Here is a 21,946-nt window from a genome sequence, read left to right as displayed (position 1 = left end):
TACTCCATAAGGTCCTGAAAGACGCGCAGCATGTCCGTGTCCACGAGTGATTCACAGCCTCTGATGCACGCATAGTGGATGTGGGATTTCTAGAGATCCCATCCACTATGCTGTAACAGCTGGACGCTGCGGGTTTGACGCTGTATAAACACACAGCATGAAACCTGCAGCTGCTCCTGATCGTGTTCACGTACCTGATATTCCCTTGCAGGTTTGAACTGCGTTTTTCTTCCAGCACATTGCACTTTCTTGTCATGGACTATATTTATATTATGGATATATTAATGTAAGTTATCTACAGATTGACTAAATAAAACTAACTTTTTATGCCATTTTGTACTCCTTTTTTTTTTCTGTTTTAAATGCTATACGAGTAGGCTATTCTGGCTGACCCTGGATTTACCGAGGTTTCAGCCATTGTTTAAGATATTTTGGTCGTTGTTTGTACATATTACATGTCCTTAGGCTCTGTGTTTTGTTAAATCAATTTTTTTAATACTACAGGTTGGTGGAACCAGTGATGTTGAAGTTAATGAAAAAAAAGACAGAGTAACCGATGCATTAAATGCAACACGAGCCGCTGTAGAAGAAGGCATTGTGCTGGGAGGTGGTTGTGCTTTACTACGTTGTATCCCTGCTCTGAACTCTTTGACTCCATCAAATGAAGATCAAAAAATAGGTGTGTATCTAATCTTTCCTAGTCTGATGGCATAAGAACACGAGGAGTGCTGTACACGCAGCTCATTTGTTTGTCTGAAAACTAAGGTTTTCACAAATGAGACAATGTAGACAAATAAAAATCTTCTAATACATAATGGACAAAACAGAAAAGGCCTAAAATAAAAAATCGTATTTACGCTTATTTTATGATTGCTCCTTGACCACATACGCAACAAACATTATATTTAACCCCTTAACGTCCAATGACAGACATAGCACATCATGAGCAGGTGTCAGTTCCCGCATCATGACGTGCTATGTCGGTCATGGATTAAAACTGTCAATGTATGAAAACACCGTGACAGCTCCCTGCTAACATCGGTCACTGACAGCTGACCGGCACGACTAGAGATGTGGGAACCCATTTCAGCATTCCCCGCTCTTTGATCTCAGTTATCGGTCCGTCAATTTGACTGACCGAACACAGCATGTGATTGATAGGAAGTGCTGAAACATCAGCACTTCCCTGCATGATCACCCATGGAGCTCAGCTGACAGCCAAGCTCCTGCAATAAAAACCAGGGCTGGTGCTTGCACCGCCCCTGGCTAAGTAACCCTCCAGATGCTGCTATTGATTGCGATTATGGCATTCAGAATGTTGAGAGGGTGTATGCTCCCTCTCACCCCCATCAGCAACCCCGCAACAAAATCATGGGGAGTCATTTGTTGTCATGGCACCCGGAGGTCAAACCATTACTTTCTAGGTGGGCTAGGTAGGTTGGCATGTGAGACCCAGCCACTAAATTTTTCATGTTGAACTGGACACAGGATGTAATGGTGGCTGCAGAGCAGAGAAAATACACTGCTCAAAAAAATAAAGGGAACACTTAAAGAGAATATAACTCCAATTAAATCAAACTTCTGTAAAATCAAACTGTCCACTTAGGAAGCAACACTGATTGACTATCAATTTCACATGCTGTTGTGCAAATGGAATAGACAATAGATGGAAATTATTGGCAATTATCAAGACACCCTCAATAAAGGAGTGATTCTGCATGTGGGGACCACAGGCCACATCTCAGTACCAATGCTGTCTGGCTGATGTTTTGATCACTTTTGAATGTTGGTTGTGCTTTCACACTAGTGGTAGTGTAGTAGAGACGAGAGAGCCTTTGAGAGAACTATTACATGATGCTTCAAAAATGAAGAGAGACTGCCATCTGCTGGCCAGACACAGTTAGGCGGAACCAAAATATACAAGGGAAGTTGAAGGGAGAGCAGATTTAGACGCTTGACCTGATCAGGTGACTTCCAGAAAGGAGTTCCGGGAGAGAAGAGGCCAGCGCGCCAAGCCTGAGCAGTTTTTGGCGCCAAGCAGCAGAGAGGAGGAGACTTGTCTTCTGTGTGCTGAGAAGCCCCGCGTGGCGGGCCTAAGCCAGATGCCTGTGAGGTGCCACGGCCGGGTTCCAGTGGAAGAGCTACAGATCCCTCACAGATGTGACCCGAGTGCTGTGCCTGCTGAGGAGACTCGGAGCCTGCTTGCGGTGCTGAGTGAGTTCGCGGAACCCGATGTCGCCCGCCGACAGACGAGGTCTGGACCCCCCTACCCAAGGCTTGAGAGATTGCCTCCAACAGCAAAGAGAGGAGTTGAGAGACGGCTGTCCCAGGAAAGTCACGCCAGTGAAAGCAGAGGAGCTGCATACATGAACAGGGCCGTCACTTCTACTGTTCACTCACCGTACCGGGGCCAGTTGGGTTTAGGTACTCGGGTTGGGAGGGGAACGGTTGGGGTTAAAAGGAGCTCAACGTGATCTAGTTGAATTTGTCCGGAAAAGACTTTCGGCTTTGTGGGAATAACCGTTGACCCCCGCTAGGGCCATATGCAGAGTTAAAGAACTCACGTGGTGTCTCCTATGACTGAGGGCACCACATTACTTTGAGAGACTTCGTATTTTGCTAATATTTCAAATTACTGTTCATTACCCTTCTTGCCAATCCCTTTTTCAGAATACCTGTTATATATATAAACTGTTTATATTCATCTCTGACTGTTCTCGCCTTGTGTCTGTGCGTTGCATTCCGGCACCTGCATTACATTTGGCGTAGTCGGCAGGATGCAACATTCAGACGCAGAGATGGCGGAGCAGCCTGTGACTGGGTCCGGCCGGAGCCATATACCCCTGGGGGCTATGCTCATCAATCTTCCCAAATTCACGGGGGATGGCATGTCACTGTGGTGCTGGCTAGAAAGACTGAGAAGTATGCTACGTATATATCCACTCGATCCCCTAGCCCAGGCGGAACTGGCCCTCCTAACCATTGATGGAGAGGCCCGGCAGACTGTGATGTACCGCCCACCTGGGGACCGTGACACCGTGGACAAAGTGATAAAAATTCTAGAGGACATGCACGGTGACACCACAGATCTGGGACACTTGCGCCTACGGTTCTTTCAGCGGGTCCAAGGGGAAAATGAGACCATAAATCAGTATGTTAATGCATTTCAGGAAGTGACGGCCCATATCACTAAGAAGGCTCGAGACTGGAACCGAGGACTGGGACCATTAGATGAAGTATTTTGTGACCAACTGATTGCTGGCTTGAAAGACCCTTCCCTGAGGCAGATCTTGAAGGAGCGGCTGCGTTTGAGCCCTGATCTGGGCTTCCTGGAGGTAGGGGCTGAAGCTAGAATCCTGGAGAAAGAAGTTCCTGTTCTCAAAGCCACAGTTAGAAGTCATGAGGCAATTGCCCCTGGATTCACCAACAAAGAGCCTGATTGGGTATGGGAAATAGGTCAGGAAATTCGAGATATTCAGGGTGAGTTGAACGCTATCAGAAAGACCCCTGCTGCCCCCTTGCCGATGGACCGTACCGCCCAACGCGGACTGAGACCATAGCGAGAAAGACGTTCCTACCAAGCCCCAGCACGGCATGTACCCGACCTATCGGTAGAACGAGGACCAGAGTGTTGGACCTGCGGCGGTAGGGGGCATATCTCCAAAGACTGTCCAAACCGAGAAAGGAGGAGGAGGGGACAGCCGTTAAACTAAAATTCCCCACGGTTGTGGAGCATACCGTGGGGGCTCGAGTTTCAGAGAGTGGAAGAGGAAGCTCTGAAGACATTGTCTCGGAGAGGCCCATTATCTGGGCTGCATTTAATGGGCGGCGGATCCGCTGTCTAATGGACACCAGGTCTCAAGTGACCACTATGCCTGAGACTTATTTCCAAAGTCACTTTCCTGAAGTTGCTCGTTCCTGGCGGGAACCCACTGTCAAACTGGTGGTGGCTAATCAACTACCTATCCCAGTAGCGGTAGTAGTATGGATGTCTGTCCGGGCATGTGGAAATTACCTCGGTCGGAAAGGGATCGTACTGACCACAGGGCCTGGAGGCGATGGGCCCATTGTAACCCTGGGCATGAATGTGCTGAAGGAGGTCGGACAGTTCCTAGCTGAGGGCTGTAACAAAAACAACTGGACCTGCGTCACTCGAGACCCAGCTAACGAGAGTATTCCAGCTCTCGTGCGGGTAAGTCAAATTCAAAAATTGCCCGCTACCTCTTAGTACCTTGGTAAGGTATCGATACCACCCGAAGACACAATGACACTGCCAGTGGGACAGACTGTACTCACGTTACCGGTGCTGGCACATGTGTCCTTAGAAGGCATGGACATTCAAATTGAACCAATGGAGGGAGAGGAAGCGCCCTCTGGACTCCTGGTTGCTCGGACCTGGGCCACCGTGCGTCAGGGTCGAGTGCCCGTGCGTTCCATCAATGTAAGTGGCACGAGTTTACAGTTTTTGCCCCGACAAGAGGTGGCGTGTGTGTATAATGCCAGAGGCCCTTACCAGAGCTGACGCTATAGGGCTGGCACCTGTGGAAGGAGAGCCATGGACCCTGGAGGTGTCCCTCAACAGCCAGGAGAATGGAAGAGAACCCTTGGCTGGGCACCACCTCTTGGAGCAAATGGAGGCTAATCTTACTGAGTTTTCTGCTGGACAAGTAAGGCAGATCGAATAACTTCTACAGCGATATCAGGGAGTGTTTGAACAACATGAAGACATTTTCGTGTGCACGCGGGACATTCAGCACGAAATACCCACCGGAAATATTGCTCCCATCCGAGAGAGATATCGGCAGATCCCGCCTCAAATGTACCAGGAGGCGCAAGAGCTGTTGGCCCACATGTTGCGGAACTGAGTGATCCGTGAAAGTCAGAGTCCTTGGGCGGCTCCTATCGTGCTGGTCCGGAAGAAGGATGGTACCCTAAGATTCTGTGTAGACTATCGGAAGCTGAATGCCTGTGCAGTACGGGACTCCTATCCACTCCCCCGATTGAAGAGTCTCTATCTGCACTAGGAAGTGCCAAGTTCTTCTCTTCCCTAAACCTGGCCAGTGGCTATTGGTTGGTCCCAGTAGCTGAGAAGGATCGTCCGAAGACAGCTTTTGTTCTCCCTATGGGCCTGTTTGAGTTCAGTCAGATGCCATTCGGGCTAACAAATGCGCCGGGAACCTTCCAAAGACTGATGGAGAGATTCTTGGGGGACCTCAACTTTGAAGCCACTTTAATATATCTGGACGATATAATTATCTATTCCGCTACATTTGAAGATCATCTCCGCCGACTGGAACAAGTGTTAGCACGGCTTCAAAAGCACGGCCTGAAAATTAAGCCTCGTAAGTGTCGTCTCTTCAAGCGACAAATTGAATATCTGGGGCACACTGTGTCCAGTGCAGGAGTGCACCCCACTGTGGAGAAAGTAGCTGCCGTGCAGAAGTGGCCCACACCCGCCAATCTAAAAGAACTGAGGGCATTTCTGGGGCTCGCTGGATACTACCGCAGATTCATTAAAGACTTCGCTAAGATTGCGATCCCGCTCAATGAATTGCTGAGAGGAACGGCTGGGGGAGCCAAGCGGCAGCCCATTCAGTGGGGCCCATGACAAGAAGAGGCATTCCGAGCATTGAAAATGGCGCTAACGGATGCCCCAATTCTGGCCTACGCTGACTTTTCGCAGCCTTTTATGTCGTACACTGATGGAAGCTTGCATGGACTGGGAGCAGTGCTGGCTCAAGTGCAAGGAGGAAAAGAGCGGGTGATCGCGTATGCCAGCAGGTCGCTCCGAGATACGGAGAAGAATCCGGACAACTACAGTTCTTTTAAGCTAGAGCTACTGGCACTGGTGTGGGCCATGACCGAGAAATTTGCTGAGTACTTGTCAGGGTCAGAAGTGCAAGTGCGGACAGATAACGGCCCTTTGGCCCACTTGGAGAACGCCAAACTGGGTGCGTTAGAGCAGCGGTGGGTCGCAAGGATGTCCAAATACCGGTATAAAATCACCTATCGGTCCAAGGCCCTGAACACTCATGCAGATGCCCTGTCCCGGGTCACTCAGACGTGGCCGAAGAGGGACAGAGATGAGGAGCTCGAAGGCGACGAGATTCCGGATTTCACTCAGTTCGCCGCTGCCGTGGTCGACGCCCAGGAGACCAGAGAGGAGCTGAGGCCCACTCAAATTCTGGGCCGCTCAAGAGACGAGTGGATACATCTGCAACAATCCGACCTAGAGCTGGCAAAGCTGAGAGAATGGGTCGCCCTTGGTCAAAGACCTGACCAGGAAGCCAGAGCCTCTTCACTTCCAACTACCCTACAAATCCTAGGCCAGTGGGAGAGGCTCTTCCTGAAGGATGGCTTGCTATGCTGAAGAATCCAGCTACCTCGAGAGTTTGATGTTACCTGGCAGGTAGTAAGTAGTTCCTGGAGCGCTGGTAACGCAGCTAGCCCAGGAAGCTCATAGAAGACGTTCTCACTTCGGTGTAGAGAAGACCTTTTGGTGGTTGCAACGGCTGGTGTATTGGCCTCAACTGCGGCAAGAAGTCGAGGGGGTCTGCCGAACATGTCGCCAGTGCAAGTTGAACAAGCCCCTGGAACAAAGAGCTCCCATTCAGACCATCCGAACTTCTGCCCCCTTGGAAGTCCTGATTGACTACCTGATGATAGTAACTTCATACAATGGTTATGGACACTGTTTAGTCATGACTGATCACTTCACCAAGTTCGCAGTAGTGACTGCTACCAAAGACCAGACAGCAGAAGCCGCAGCTAAGGCCATCTGTCAGGATTTCATCTGGATTTATGGGTGCCCGAAGCGAATACATTCTGACCAGGTGGCCTGCTTCAAAGGACGAGTGATGGATGAACTATACCGCATCTATGGGATCGACCGATCCTGAACAACGCCCTATCACCCTCAAGGGAATGGCGCATGCGAGCTCTTCAACCGAACCCTGTTGCAATTGTTGCGAACGCTGGAAGTGGACAAAAAGATGAAGTGGCCCGAATTTATGTCCGAGCTGGTGTGGGTGTATAATAGAGTACATGCGACTACTGGCTACACCCCTTACATCTTGCTGTTTGGAAGAAGTGGGCGAGAAATTACTGAACTGGAGCTAGACCCAGAGGACTCCGGCCCGGGCAGTAGCCAAAGTACCTGGATTCGAGAACACCAGCGTAGACTCCATACAGTGAGAAGATTGGTTGCTCAGAAGTTTCAGGAAGTAGAGCACGCAGATCGGCCCCCGACCTCAGGTGGATCACTCCAGCCAAGAGACCGTGTGCTGGTAAGGGCCAAACGATATGGGAGTAAACTGGACCATCGTTGGGAGGCGATACCATATCGGGTGGTGAAGAAGGTTCACCCCGACAACCCAGTCTACGAGGTTAGGCCCGAAGGGGATGATGCCGCGACACCCAGGGTGTTGCACCGCAATATGATGCGACCTTGCTCCTCTGAAGCAGAAGCCTGTAACTGAGTTGGGCCCTCAAACGAATTGGCTATAGTGCCATATACAGGAACCTTGGGGGATGAAGAAGGATGGGCCACAATGCAGTTGGGCCCGTCAGAACCATTGATGCTCACCCCGAGTGGGACCCAGAATGAGTCGAGAAATGACTTGCAATCCCCAGTGATTGATTCATCGGATATCCCGGAGTCACCTCCGCAGGAGGAGCCCCGCAGAACTGAGTGGGATAATGCCGGAATTCCTCCTAACCGGTATGCTCAAGAAGAGTTTATCTGGTCGCAAATCCAACAGAAAACGCAGGAGTGTGCCCAACTCCTGTGTGAACTTGCACTGCCTGGAAAGAGACATCAATTCTGCAAGAAATCCACTCGCCCGAGGACTGGTGAACAAAAAGGAGGGAGGAATGTAGTAGAGACGAGAGAGCCTTTGAGAGAACTATTACATGATGCTTCAAAAATGAAGAGAGACTGCCATCTGTTGGCCAGACACAGGCGGAACCAAAATATACAAGGGAAGTTGAAGGGAGAGCAGATTTAGACGCTGGACCTGATCAGGTGACTTCCAGGAAGGAGTTCCGGGAGAGAAGAGGCCAGTGCGCCAAGCCTGAGCAGTTTTTGGCGCCTAGCAGCAGAGAGGAGGAGATGTGTCATATGTGTGCTGAGAAGCTCCACGTAGAGGGCCTAAGCCAGAGGCCTGTGAGATGCCACAGCCGGGTGCCGGTGGTAGAGCTCCAGATCCCTCACAGATGTGACCCTAGTGCTGTGCCTGCTGAAGAGACTCTGAGCCTGCTTGCGGTGCTGAGTGAGTTCGCGGAACCCGATGTCGCCTGCCGACAGACGAGGTCTGGACCCCCCTACCCAAGGCTTGAGAGATTGCCTCCAACAGCAAAGAGAGGAGTTGAGAGACGGCTGTCCCAGGAAAGTCACGCCAGTGAAAGCAGAGGAGCTGCATACATGAACAGGGCCGTCACTTCTACTGTTCACTCACCGTACCGGTGCCAGTTAGGTTTAGGTACTCGGGTTGGGAGGGGAACGGTTGGGGTTAAAGGAGCTCAACGTGATCTAATTGAATTTGTCCGGAAAAGACTTTCGGCCTAGCGGGAATAACCGGTGACCCCCGCTAGGGCCATATGCAGAGTTTAAGAACTCACGTCGTGTCTCCTATGACTGAGGGCACCACATTACTTTGAGAGACTTCGTATTTTGCTAATATTTCAAATTACTGTTCATTACCCTGGTTACCAATCCCTTGTTCAGAATACCTGTGTATATATATATATAACTGTTTATATTCATCTCTGACTGTTCTCGCCTTGTGTCTCTGTGCGTTGCATTCCGGCACCTGCATTACAGTAGCATGAGACGGACTCTACAACCCACAGAAGTTGCTCAGGTATTGCAGCTCATCTAGCATGGCACATCAATGCGAGCTCTGGCAAGAAGGTTTGCTGTCTGTCCAGAGGCTGGAGGCGCTAACAGGAGACAGGCCAGTACACCAGGAGACGTGGAGGGGGCCGTAGGAGGGCAACAACCCAGCAGCAGGACCTCTGCCTCCGCCTTTGTGCAAGGAGGAACAGGAGGAGCACTGCCAGAGCCCTGCAAAATGACCACCTGCAGGCCACAAATGTACATGTCTGCACAAACGGTTAGAAACCGACTCCATGAGGGTGGTATGAGGGCCCAACGTCCATAGATGGAGGTTGTGCTCACAGCCCAACATCGTGCACGACGTTTGGCATTTGCCACAGAACACCAGGATTGGCCAAGTCGCCACTATTTAATGAGAATATTTCATTCATTCAGACCTAGGATGTGTTATTTGAGTGTTCCCTTTATTTTTTTGAGCAGTGTAGTTTTGTTTTTTTGTTCGTTTTTTTTTTTTACCTCTGTTGCTGAGATATTGGCAATCAAGTATTACCTCCTACCCCACACTCCTTGTCCAAATGATAGTTTAAAGTGTCAGTATTACACTTTTTGTTGTGCTCAATTTGCAATCACTCTGCGGTGAGTCATATCTTGCACAGGAGTAGTCCAGAACAGTTGTAAGGCTGTGTGCCCACGATGCGTTTTTTAAACGTTTTTGCAGCGGCAATTCCGCTGCAGAAATGTTTAAAAAATGCTTGGTAGAAGGCCTGCTAGTTCCCCAATGATAATCCGCATGTGCTGTGCACATGCTGCGGAAATTTCCGCTGCGGATTATCATTGCGGAAATAAACGCAGCACTACCAATTATTTTGCTTAAGCGCTGCGTTTTCGCCTCCATTGACTTGCATTGGAACGCATTTAATCTGCATCACTGGATCTGTACTTGCGGATTACATGCGTTTCAGTGTGCAGATGGTACCCGGGTCTGGAGGAGAGGAGACTCTCCTCTGGACCTGGGTACCATAGAACCTGTAAAAAAAAAAAAAAAAAAAAAAAAAAAAGAATTAAAATAAATATGATACTTGCCTTATGATGGCTCCCGGTGTGCTTGTCTTTGCTTGCCGGCAGATCGTGGTGGACTGAAGGATCTGCGCTGACGTCATTTAGTCATGTGACGGCAGGTCCTTCAGTGTACCGCGAGCTGTCGGCAAGCCAGGATGGATCGAATAAAGACTCCAGGGGCCATCAGAAGGCAAGTATTTATTTTTTACCCTTCCTTAACTATATAAATCCATACCGTTTGCTTGGATTTATATAGTGTGACCGAGTTGTCAAGCACTTTCCAAGTTATGCTAAAATCGCTTGGAAAGCGCTGGTCACCCCGCATGCGGAAATGCATGTGAAGAACGCTTCACATTCGCTTGTCCTTGGCAGGAAAAATGCATGTACAATCTGCATGCGTTTTTTCTGCCAGGGAGATGCAGAAACACTCAAGAAAAAATCCGGAGCATTTCTGCATTGTGGGCACATAGCCTAATGGCAGTCCTTCTCTCCCTGCAGAGTTGCTTTTGCACAGCAGACATAAAAGTGCTGTGTTTGCTGGAGTTTTCTCTGGGTTTTCCGGTTTCCTCCCACACTCCAAAGACATATACGGATAGGGAATGTAGATTGTAAGCCCCAATGGGGACAGTGCCCATAATGTCTGTTAAGCGCTGTGGAATTAATGGTGCTATATAAGTGAGTAAAATAAATAAATAAAAAATGAGATATAGGTAAACTCTGCTGCACTGCCCCTCTCTCCACCCACACTGATTTTCTGGAGGTTAAACTAAGAAATCAGATGGTATCATATCTCACATACTGAAAAATGTGCTCTAAGCTATGGTGTGTGTGTGTGTGTGTGTGTGTGTGTGTGTGTGTGTGTGTTTATTCTTTCATTTGAGTGCTGCTGCCTCCTCGTGATTGGCCAGCATCCTACATGTGGAAGAAGAACACGCCCACAGTGAAAATTGACTGATAACTGCCATCTGTCCTTAATTTTTTTTTTTAACTCATTGGGTGAGTTGATTGCTGATATCTCCACAGTGGAGAGCTGAAATTTAAAAAGAACAAAAAAACAAATTTTTTTCTGCTCTGCATTCACAATGACTTGTGTGTTCAGTTCAACATGAAAAATTTGGTGAAAGGTCCGCTTTAAGAAACATCTTAGAGCAGTTGAAGTGTTCTACTTGACCAGGAGGGTGGCTACTTTTAATGAAACACACTATTTTTTAAGAACCTGAGAAGCCCTCGCATGGCTGGATGTCCATGAGTGCCATCTGAGGAACTCTTGACAGTCATAATTCTGACACTAGTCCCAGTTTCTTGAGTCTATACATAACATGACTGAGACTTGTGTATAATGGATTTGTTTTCTTTTATCCTTAGTATACTATTGGCAGGTATCTTTGCCATTGTCAGGCTCACTAATTCTTTATAACCTATGCAAAAGTTAAATTTAATTCATTTTTTCCTCACTGAAAGTTGGTGTCAATTGATCAGGTCAGTGCATTCTAGTAGAATGTTTGAGGTATGGGTGACTCGGAGAAACCCTAAGGCCACATTCAGCATAAGGCCATATTTGGTCAGTATTTTACCTCATTATTTTTAACCCAAAATCAGAAGTGGAACAATCTGAGGAAAAGTATAATAGAAACATGTACTATTTCTGCATTTTTCATTCACTTCTGGTTTTGTCTTACAAATACGGATATAAAATACTGACTAAATATGGCCTTATGGTGAATGTGGCCTTAAGGTTTCTTTGTCACCCATACCTCAAACATTCTGAGCATTGTTTTTTATCGGTCGACCATGACAGCACCACGAGAGAGGGGATCCGCCCACCAAGGACAGGAAACCTACAGGCTTAAAAGGGGCTGCCATCTCCCTCGCCTCAGTTTGTTTTCCTGTTCTTGATGGAGGGAACCTATAGCAAGCTCATGGAAGATGTTCATATGAAGCGGAGTATGGCGACTGCTGTCAAGCAGCGCCCCTATCTGCGATCCGCAGCTCCAGCGTCAGCTATGTAGGTGCACCACTATCTGGGGAATGTACAGCATCCTTGCATCGGATAGCAGTGGGAGCTGTGCCCCTATCGGGGGTGGCAGCCCTAACATCACCTGCTACAGCCAGGTTTGCGCCCCTATCTGAGGGGGGATCTGCCCCTGGACTGGTCCGGACTGCAGTGGGACTGTGTCCCTATCTGGGGTGGCAAGCCAACAAATGCCCTGAAGATGATGGCGGGTTGTGTGGGGTGCTATTCCCATCAACACCCGATGGAGTATGGCGCACTGGATATTCTGGGGGGCTGCGTCCCTGTCTGGGGTGGCAGCCCCGTCGGTTCAGCGGTGGCTGTGACCTGGGAAAACAGGCCAATCATCCCCCTGGAGCTGCGGCGGCTGGAGCATCTCGGCGTCCCCGGGGCTCGCGCAAGCGCCCTCTTCCGGCCTCCTCCTGTGAGTCGCAGCTTGATGACTTCACGGCGCCAATACAAACAGGTAATTGGGATTAATGTAAGGGTGCAACAGGTGCAGCTATTTAACTGGCCCAAGCACCGCTGTTCAGGGCTTCCCAGCTTCACTTCTCGCTATCATGGAGACTTATAGTGAGCAGCAGCAAGTTCAGCAGCCGCCATCTTCACCATCTCAGCGGCTGTTTGGGGAGCGTCAAAAGGTTCATCGCCCTCGAGCTACTGGTAATGCCCGGTCCTCAGGAGAGCGAGGTTTGGCGTCTAAGTCCAGTCATCATGGCTCCAGCAGGATGGATGAATCTGCAGCCTCCAGGGAAGATCCCGCGGTTGAGAAAGGTCCTTCATCCAACCGGTACCAGCCCTTTGAGCCGCCTGGGTTAGTGATCTTCGAGAAAGTTCACTTAGTAATGGAGTATCCCTTCTCCCCTTCTATCTTTTAAGAGGGGAAGAAGTGTGCCTCCAAGACCATGCATTTTCAGTGTGCATTGTGTAAAACCGTCCTTCCAGACTCGTATCCCAAAAAATTGTGTGAATCCTGTATCAATCACATGCTAGCAGATGAGACCCCTAGTTTTGCCTCAGGATTGAAAACCTTAGTCAAGTCTGAAATTAGTAAAATCCTCTCTAAAAAGGCTAAGAGAAAGGTGGATACAGACTGTGAGATCTCCCCAGCCCCTGATGACTTTGTCGTCGGCTTATGAGTTGGACTCTGACAACTCAGCCTCTTTATCATCCACTTCCTCAGATAGTGGTGCGGGTCAGCTTTGTTTTCCACTTAATGAGATTGATGGTTTGTTTAAAGCTTTTCGCTCAACCATGGGTATTACAGATGCCAGACCAGAGAAATCAGTCCAGGACGTAATGTTCAGTGGGCTGGGGCAAAGGAAAAGAAGTTTTCCTTTTAATGATAAACTTCAGGATTTGATACGTAGAGAATGGAAAAGACCAGAGAGAAAGGGTGTTCTCCCTCCGTTCTGTAAGAGAAAATACCTTTTGAAGACTCAGCTTCTTCCTCCTGGGAGAAAGCCTCAAAAATAGATGTGGCGATAGCTAAGGCATTTAGACAAGGGCCTCTCCCCTTTGATGATATGGGAGCTCTTAAGGACCCTTTGGACAGGAAAGCTGACACCTTTCTCAAAGTTACCTGGGAAACGACTGCTGGGGCTTTAAAGCCGGCGGTTGACTCTACTTGTACAGCCAGGTCTGTAATGATGAGACTGGACCAGCTTGAATCCCATCAGAGAAGAACACGCCCAGGAAAGAGATTTTATCAGATATGTCACACTTACAGGGGGCAGCAGCCTTCCTGGCGGTTGCCTCTGCGGATTCAGTCAGATTGTCGGCAAGGTCAGCCACCATGTCCAACGCAGCCCGTAGAGCCCTGTGGCTTAAATGTTGGCCAGGTAATATTCAGGCAAAAACGAGACTTTGTACTATACCGTGTGAAGGGGAGCATCTTTTTGGGCCTGTTCTGGACGAGATTCTGGATAAAGCTAGTGACAAAAGGGTTCCCTAGCTTGCCTGTTCCCGCTTATAAGCGTCCTTTCCATAGAAGAAGATTTCTACGAAAAAGACCACCAAAGGGTCAGGAGAAATGGGAAGACCCTCCTATTCGGCTCTTCTTCTAATTGAGGGCCCCGGAAACCAAGTCAATGAATCGCAGCCCAGGTAGGGAGGACGCTGTTGGGCTTCTTGCCTGCCTGGACAAAAATTTCTGCCAGTAACTGGATCCTTGATCTGGTAGGTTCGGGTCTGAGGTTCGCGTTTCGGCAGATTCCTCGTGGGAGATTCATCTTGACCCCAGTCTGTTCCTCAGTATTAGAGCAGACGGCCCTACAAGTGGAAGTCCTTGACTTGGTTTGTAAAGCGGTCCTAGTGGAAGTCTCGGTAGCAGAAAAGGGGCTAGGATTCTACTTGACTCTCTTTCTGGTTTCTAAGCCTGACTGTTCATTTAGGTGTATGATTAACTTGAAAGCCCTTAATAAATTTTTTGATAGTCCTCGCCTTTAAGATGGAATCCGTAAAATCAACAATAAAGTTGCTTTTTTCAGGCTGTTACATGGTAGCTTGTGCTTCCAGTGGTGTGGAAGCGCCACAGGGGTTGAAGGCTCACTCTACCCAGCAGTGGCGACCTCGTGGGCGGAGAAGACGGGTGTCTAGATGGAAGACATATGTAAGGCTGCTACCTGGTCTTCTCCATCTACCTTCTATAGGCACTATAGACTGGATTTGGGTGTTTCACCTGACCTCACATTTGGGAGAAGGGTGCTCCAGGCTGTGGTCCCTCCCTAGACTTCATCTCTGCAATTCTCTCATGGTGCTCTCATGGTCGACCGATAAAGTCATAACTTACTTACCGGTAACGTGATTTTTCGGAGACCATGACAGCACCCTTATATTCCCTCCCTTCACATTATGAAAGCACTCATTATTTATTAAAGATTTCACACTTAATTGGTGTTGTATAAAAATTTACATTTTATGGTTGTTTACTATGTCTACTAACCTGGTGGTCCTCTCAATGCTCGGTAATCCAAACTAAGGCGAGAAAGAGGCGTCGCCCCTTTAAGCCTGTAGGTTTCCTGTCCTTGGTGGGTGGATCCCCTCTCTCATGGTGCTGTCATGGTCTCTGAAAAATCCCGTTACCGGTAAGTAACTTATGACTTTTTTTTTTCATCTCATTTTGTAAGTTTATTAAAAAAAAATCTATACAAAATATTCCAGCTTTTGTGTGTGTCACTGAGAATACACTTGTTTTTAATGAGGACAACATGTGTTTTTGGGGTTGTGTTTTTTTATTAGTGGAACCTTTTACTCCATATAGCACATGTCAGTCCCTATTGCATACTGTTGAACCAAGGCCACTTGGCCTACAAACTAGTAAATGTGATCGAAGGATCCATGTAACATATACATCAAAGTAGTTTCAGGTGCACAAAGAAAAAAAAACTGCCACAGGGTTGTCAACTTGACCTCTATTTTTTCTGTCACCCATGAGGGCACAACGAGAGAGGGGATCCGCCCTTCAAGGACAGGAAACCTTCAAGATAAAAAGGGCGGCGCCTCTCCGCATCAATGGTGTCCTCTCCTTGATGGGAGACCTTCCTTCTCGTCGGCGGCGAGAGCAGCAAGTAATCTTGCCGGGGCCGGTCTGTGCTGGCCGGGCACAGTCTCTGCTGCGGACGGTCCCGTGGTTCCTGGAAGCGCCGCACCGACATGTGGTCTCCCCGCGTGCGGGCGGGGGTTTGCGGCACCTACACAGCATTGTAGCCGGAAGACCCCGCGTCCCGGATGTGACGTCACAGGGCGCGGCCGGAAGTGACGAAATGAAGTCGCGCCCTGATGACGGGCTCCGGGACCTCTGACCCCCTGATATAATTTTCGGGGGGGGTATCGGAAGCTGCGGGGACGCCGGCCAGTGATCTCCCTGGCACAATAAGGGTACTTAAGGGTAGATCACCAGCCAGGCAGGGGCGCAGTGCAAATGGCCTCACAGCAGGCCCCCTTCCCCCACCGCATCAGCAGCAAGAGCAGCAGTCCATGCTGTACCTGCAACAGCCCGAGGAGATGGAGCAGCAGTGGGCGTTCTTGGACTCGCAGCACCAGGGATTCAAGATCCAGCCGGCATAGCTCCTGCAGGATCGATGATTCCGCGGTCTCCCGTGGAGAAGTATCTGATACCGTCCTGCCTCCCGTTCCGGATGTCCCTAAAAAATGTACGGAGAAATCCAAGTACAGAGTATGTGCCCTGTGTGAACGGGGTCTGACTAAAGACTAGCCCAAAAGATTATGCCAACCATGTATTGAGGAAACCATTTCGGATGGAACCCCGGATTTTTCTTCAAATCTCTAAAAACCCTTATTAGGTCTGAGGTGTAAAAATCATTTAGGTCTTTTTCCCAAGCATCCCAGGCCCATAGGGCAAAAACCCCACCCACCCTTTCAGACTCTGAATTCGATGAGGGAATGCTGGATGACTCCACTGACTCTTCCTCTTCGGATAGCGAGGCAGGCACAGGTCATTGTTTTCCCCTGGAAAGTGTGGACAGTTTAGTAAAAGCTGTCAGGTCCACAATGGGGTTAGTTGACCAGAAGTCAAAGAAATAGGTACAGGATATTATGTTCGGCACCTTGGATCGAAACAAACATAGAGTTTTCCCGATTAATGATAAGGTGCAGGGACTTATCAAGAAGGAGTGGGATAGGCCGGAGAAAAAGGGTCCCCTTCCATCCTCCTTCAAAAGGAAATATCCCTTTAGTGGGGAAGATACCGCTTCCTGGAATAAAGCCCCGAAGCTGGATGTTGCGGTATCCAAAACTTCTAGAAAATCTTCTCTCCCTTTTGAGGATACAGGGATGCTGAAGGACCCACTGGACCGAAAGGTAGATACCTTCCTTAAGGGTACTTGGGAGTCATCGGCAGGGGCAATGAAACCAACCATAGCAGAAACCTGTACCGCAAGATCCCTTATGATTTGGTTGGACAGGTTAGAAGACCAGGTTAAGAACGAGTCACAGGACTCCATTCTGGCCTCTCTACCTGTATTAAAAGGAGCAGTGGCCTTCTTATCGGACGCCTCTGCGGATTCGGCCAGGTTAGCAGCAAGATCTGCGGCCCTGTCTAATGCCAGCCGTAGAGCAGTCTGGTTGAAATGTTGCCTGGGGGACATACAAACGAAAGCAAAGCTATGTTCTCTTCCGTGTGAGGGAGATTTTCTTTTCGGTGCCTCTCTTGACACAATTCTGGAGAAAGCAGGTGAAAACAAAAAAGGATTTCCTAAATCTTCCTTCTCCACTTTTAAGCAGTCCTTTCGGAGGAAGAAATTTGGCCACAGAAGGACGTCCACGGAACAATCTAGATGGGAGGATCGTTCCAGGAAAGGGAAGGGTTTTTGTTCGGCGGGCCCTCCCAGGATAATCGCAATCCGCCAAAATGACACTCTATCCCAGGTGGGGGGGAGGCTCTCTCTCTTCCTCCCAGCCTGGGAAAGGATCTCTTCCAGCAAGTGGATCCTCAATTTAGTAAAATCAGGCTTAATACTGGAATTTCTGAGGAACCCACCAGAGAAATTTATCCCTACTGCCTTAAGATCCTCTCTACCAGAACAAGCGGGCACTGGAGGAAGAGATTTCTGGTCTCCTGCAAAAGAACGTCTTGCTGGAGGTATCACCACAAGAAGAAAGAAGAGGGTTCTATTCCCCCTTGTTCCTTATAAAGAAGCCGGACAATTCATACAGAGTCATCCTCAACTTGAAAGGCCTAAACAAATTCCTGATCATTAAAGATGGAAACGATAAAATCAACGATAAGCCTTCTGTTCCCCGGCTGCTACATGGCAGTATTGGACCTAAAGGATGCTTATTACCATGTGCCAATCCATCACGACTTTCAAAAATACCTCAGAGTAGCCGTAACTGTACAGGGAGTCGTCAAGCACTTCCAGTACAGAGCTCTTCCCTAGCAGTAGCGCCCTGCATATTCACAAAATTTATAGGTTACGGCTCATCTCAGGGAGGAGAACAGATTGATCATTTCGTACCTGGACAACTTCCTAATAGTGGGCAAAACTTACGATAACTGCTTGGCCCAAGTGGATCAGGTGTGCACCATCTTAAAAAACTTGGGATGGTGTGTAAACCTATAAAAATCAAAACTGATCCCGCATACAACTCAAATCTTTAGGCCTTACTCTGGATTCGGTTCGACAGGAATGCCGCCTGCCCCAGCAGAAAAGAGAAAAAATAAAAAATTTAGTCTTGACAGCCATAACAAACCCAGTAATGACTCTCAGGGGGTCATGTCTCTGTTGGGGTCCCTCACCTCCTGCATCCCAACGGTATGCTGGACCCAATTTCATTCAAGATAATTGCAATGGGAAGTCCTAGAGAGCGAAATCATCCTCAGGGGACATCTGGAGGGCAGGTTGACACTCCCTGAAAATGTAATTCAGTCTCTGTACTGGTGGTTAGAGACAAACACGTTCCAGACAGGCATCCCCTGGGTTCCCCAATTTACCAGAGTGATTACTACGGACGCCAGCCCCAGGGGGTGGGGGGCGCTCCTAGACAACCACCCGATACAGTGGACTTGGTCAGAGGAGGAGAGTCTGGAGTCTTCCAACATGTGGGAATTACGAGCAGTAGAGAAGGCACTAATCCGCTTCTTACCCCTTCTGTGAGGACGTCACATAAAAACTCTGTCCGACAACCAGGTCACGGCGGCATATGTAAACCACCAGGGGGGAACTCTCTCAAAATCACTAATGCAAATTGCGGGGAGGATATTTTCTCTAGTGGAAGGAAAAGTTCTCTCGTCTTTAAAGGCCCTTCATACCAGGGGAGAGGACAACACGAAGGCAGACTTTCTATGTCGCAGGCCCATATTGCAGGGAGAATGGACTCTAAATCACTCAGTCTTCTGTCAGCTAGTTGCCATGTGCGGGTCTCCAAAAGTCGACCGGTTTGCGACCCGTCAGAACAGCAAGTTAAAAAAGTTCTGCTCCCTGAATCCCATGGAAAACCCTTTGGTGGTAGATGCCTTCCAGTACAAATGGGATTTCAGTCTGGCCTATGCCTTTCTCCCAGCGTGCCTAATTCCAGCAGTGTTTAGGAAGATCCGGGAGGTTCAGTCTCGAGTGGTCCTCATAGCACCTTTCAGGCCCAAGAGACCATGGTTCTTTTGGCTAAGGAGCATGTCAGTCACGAACCCCTGGATTCTTCCAGAGATTCCCAACCTTCTTGCTCAAGGTCCTATATTCCATCCTCAGGTGAAAGGATTGCACTTAGCGGCCTGGAACTTGAGAGGTCGTTGCTAGAGGGTCGGGGTTTTTCATCGAATCTAGTGACTACTCTTCCAGGTAGTAGGAACCAATCACTACTAAAATCTACAGTAGAGTCTGGAAGAAGTTCTTGTCATCTCAAGGATTCTCCCTGGGGGGGAGGGGTGGGGTTCCCATAACTGCCATTTTGGAATTTCTTCAAAAAGGGCTGGAGAAAGGCCTAGCGGTTAGCACCTTAAAAGTCAAAATCTCTGCCTTAGGGGCCTTGTATAATTTATAATCTGGCCGGTAACAATGGATCTCCAAGTTCGTGAAGGTATTCAGTAGAGCCAATTCAGCCCCTATAATAAGGGTCCCCCCTTGGGATTTAAACTTGGTGCTAAATGTGTTAACAGGTTCTCCCTTTGAGCCCCTTAGCTCAGGGTCCATAAAATCACTCACCCTAGAAACAATACTTCTGGTGTCCTTAACATCAGCACGGAGGGTTAGTGAGTTACAGGCTTTGTCTGCAGATCCACCTTTTACCTTCGTGCTAGATGATAGGGTAGTTTTGAGACCAGACCCTGCTTTCCTTCCTAAAATTGTTTCTAAATTTCGTATGTCTCAGGAGATAGCCCTACCTTCCTTCTGTCGTGAACCAAAAAATAGCAAGGAGGAAAGATTTCATACCTTGGATGTCAGGAGAGATGCCTTATACATTATTTAGCATCCACAAGCTCATGGAGGATGGATAGGGCTCTATTTGTCTCCTTTCAGGGCTCCCGAAAGGTATCAAAGGTCTCAAAAGGCACTCCCTCTATCAAGGTGGATCCGGGAAGCCTATACGGGATCAGGCAGAGATCCTCCTAACAATCTGAAGGCCCACTCTACGTGGGGCATGGCTGCTTCCTGGGCAGAAAGAGCGGACGTGCCCATTGAGCAAATATGTAAGGCGGCCACGTGGTCATCTCCGTCCACTTTACATAATCACTATAGACTTGACCTTTCTGCCTCCTCTGATCTCACATTTGGGAGAAGGGTTCTGCATGCTGTGGTCCCTCCCTTACATACTTAGTTCTCTGTAATTCTCTCGTTGTGCCGTGATGGGTAACAGAAAAACACGTATATTACTTACCGGTAATGTTTTTTCGGAACATATGACGGCACCTTTACATTCCCTCCCTATCACTATGGTTTTCACCTTCCGGTTGGTGGGTGGTTAGTATTCACATGGGTGAAGTTTGCTTATGGTTAATAAAATTTTATGTGCTCTAACCGGAGAGTCCTCTCATGCTCTGTAATCCACTGATGCGGAGAGAGGCGCCGTCCTTTTTATCTTGAAGGTTTCCTGTCCTTGAAGGGAGGATCCCCTCTCTTGTTGTGCCGTCATGGGTTCTGAAAAAACACATTACTGGTAAGTAATATTCGTGTTTTTCTGGACAGCTTATCACACATTGGAAAACCATAATACATAACTTTTGATTATAATTAATACAGGTCTACAGCCTATAATTATATTATGAAGACATCAGCTGCATCCACTGTGAACAGTAAAATGAACACTATTACAATCTGTATACGTTTCTTCAGCTTTAAAAAAGAAAAATCAGACTCCAGAATTTTTTTTTTTTTTATGAACAGTGCAAAAAAGTGCATTATTTTTATGGACTGTCCTGGAATTTCTGGACAGTTGGCAACCCAGCACTGCGGACGTTGTTTGAAAGCAAACAAAAACTTGATATTAAAGAGGACACAATTCTGTAAATATAGTTTATTTTATCAATTCATCCATATATGTTAAAAACACATAACACAAGGACATGTTAAAATACAAAAGACAATACAAACAAAAAATGAAAAAGTAGCTCGGGGGGGCGGGGAGAAGGAGGTGTGAATACCCACCATATAAAAAAGGTATATTGGCAAAATACGGAGAGGCTAATTAAATATTACAATTTAAACATACATGTAGAAATTATCAATACACTACCCATATTTATCTACTCCCCAGAGATTAGTATTTTAATAAGAGTAGTATCCTCAGGCATTTCCTTGAAAATGTATGTATTCAAAATTTAATAAATTAAAATCCCTGAAAACATGATTCACACAAATAAATCATTGAAAGTGAAGCAGTAGCTAAACTGCATTATAATGGTGAGAGGGGGCAGTGATATCTTCATCTGACTCATTATTGGTTCCATCATGTATTATCTTACCTTACAATTAGGAATGAGGTCTATTGTTCTATTCTGATTTATTTATAACCGACTTGATCTTGGTCTCCAGAGGATATAACCCTGTATGTCATACTGCACTTGCACTTTCAATGATTTATTCGTGTGAATCATGTTTTTAGGGATTATAATTTATTGCATTTTGAATATATAATTTTCTAGGAAATTCCTGAGGATACTATTCTTATTAAAATACTAATCTCTGGGGAGTAGATAAATATGGGTAGTGTATTTATAATCTCTGCATGTATGTTTAAATTGTAATATTTAATTAGCCTCTCCTTATTTGGCCTATATACCAGTTTTATATGGTGGGCATCATTTTTTTATTTTTTGTTTGTATTGTACTTTAACATGTCCTTGTGTTATGTGTTTTTTAACATGTATGGATGAATTGATAAAATATATTTACAGCATTAATTGTGTCCTCTTTGAAATCAAGTTTTTGGTTGCATTATTTGTATTGTTATTTTTGGACTTATTTTGTTGGTTACTATTCGTATTTCCTTTATGTTTTGTAGAATTTATTTTGTTGTTTGAAAGCAGCCTGAAAAAGTGGATAAAGCATTTATTATATTTCATAGTCCTTTATTTTAATTCAAAAGGA

General features: G+C 47.4%; 1 protein-coding gene across 1 annotated transcript in view; it reads left to right on the top strand.

Moving 5' to 3' along the window:
- The window catches only part of LOC141194474 (60 kDa heat shock protein, mitochondrial-like), a 135,066-nt gene that overhangs the window by 92,496 nt on the left and 20,624 nt on the right, over positions 1-21,946 (top strand). The window contains exon 5 of the mRNA XM_073662404.1: positions 505-679. Within this exon, the coding sequence (XP_073518505.1) occupies positions 505-679 (175 nt within the window). The remainder of the gene's footprint in view (positions 1-504; positions 680-21,946) is intronic.

Source organism: Phyllobates terribilis, unplaced genomic scaffold, assembly GCF_046119375.1.
Source record: "Phyllobates terribilis strain yellow unplaced genomic scaffold, ASM4611937v1 Scaffold_72__1_contigs__length_7157903, whole genome shotgun sequence".
Lineage (NCBI taxonomy): Eukaryota > Metazoa > Chordata > Amphibia > Anura > Dendrobatidae > Phyllobates > Phyllobates terribilis.
The sequence above is the reverse complement of the archived record's forward strand: the minus strand, read 5'-3'. Positions and strand labels throughout refer to the sequence as shown.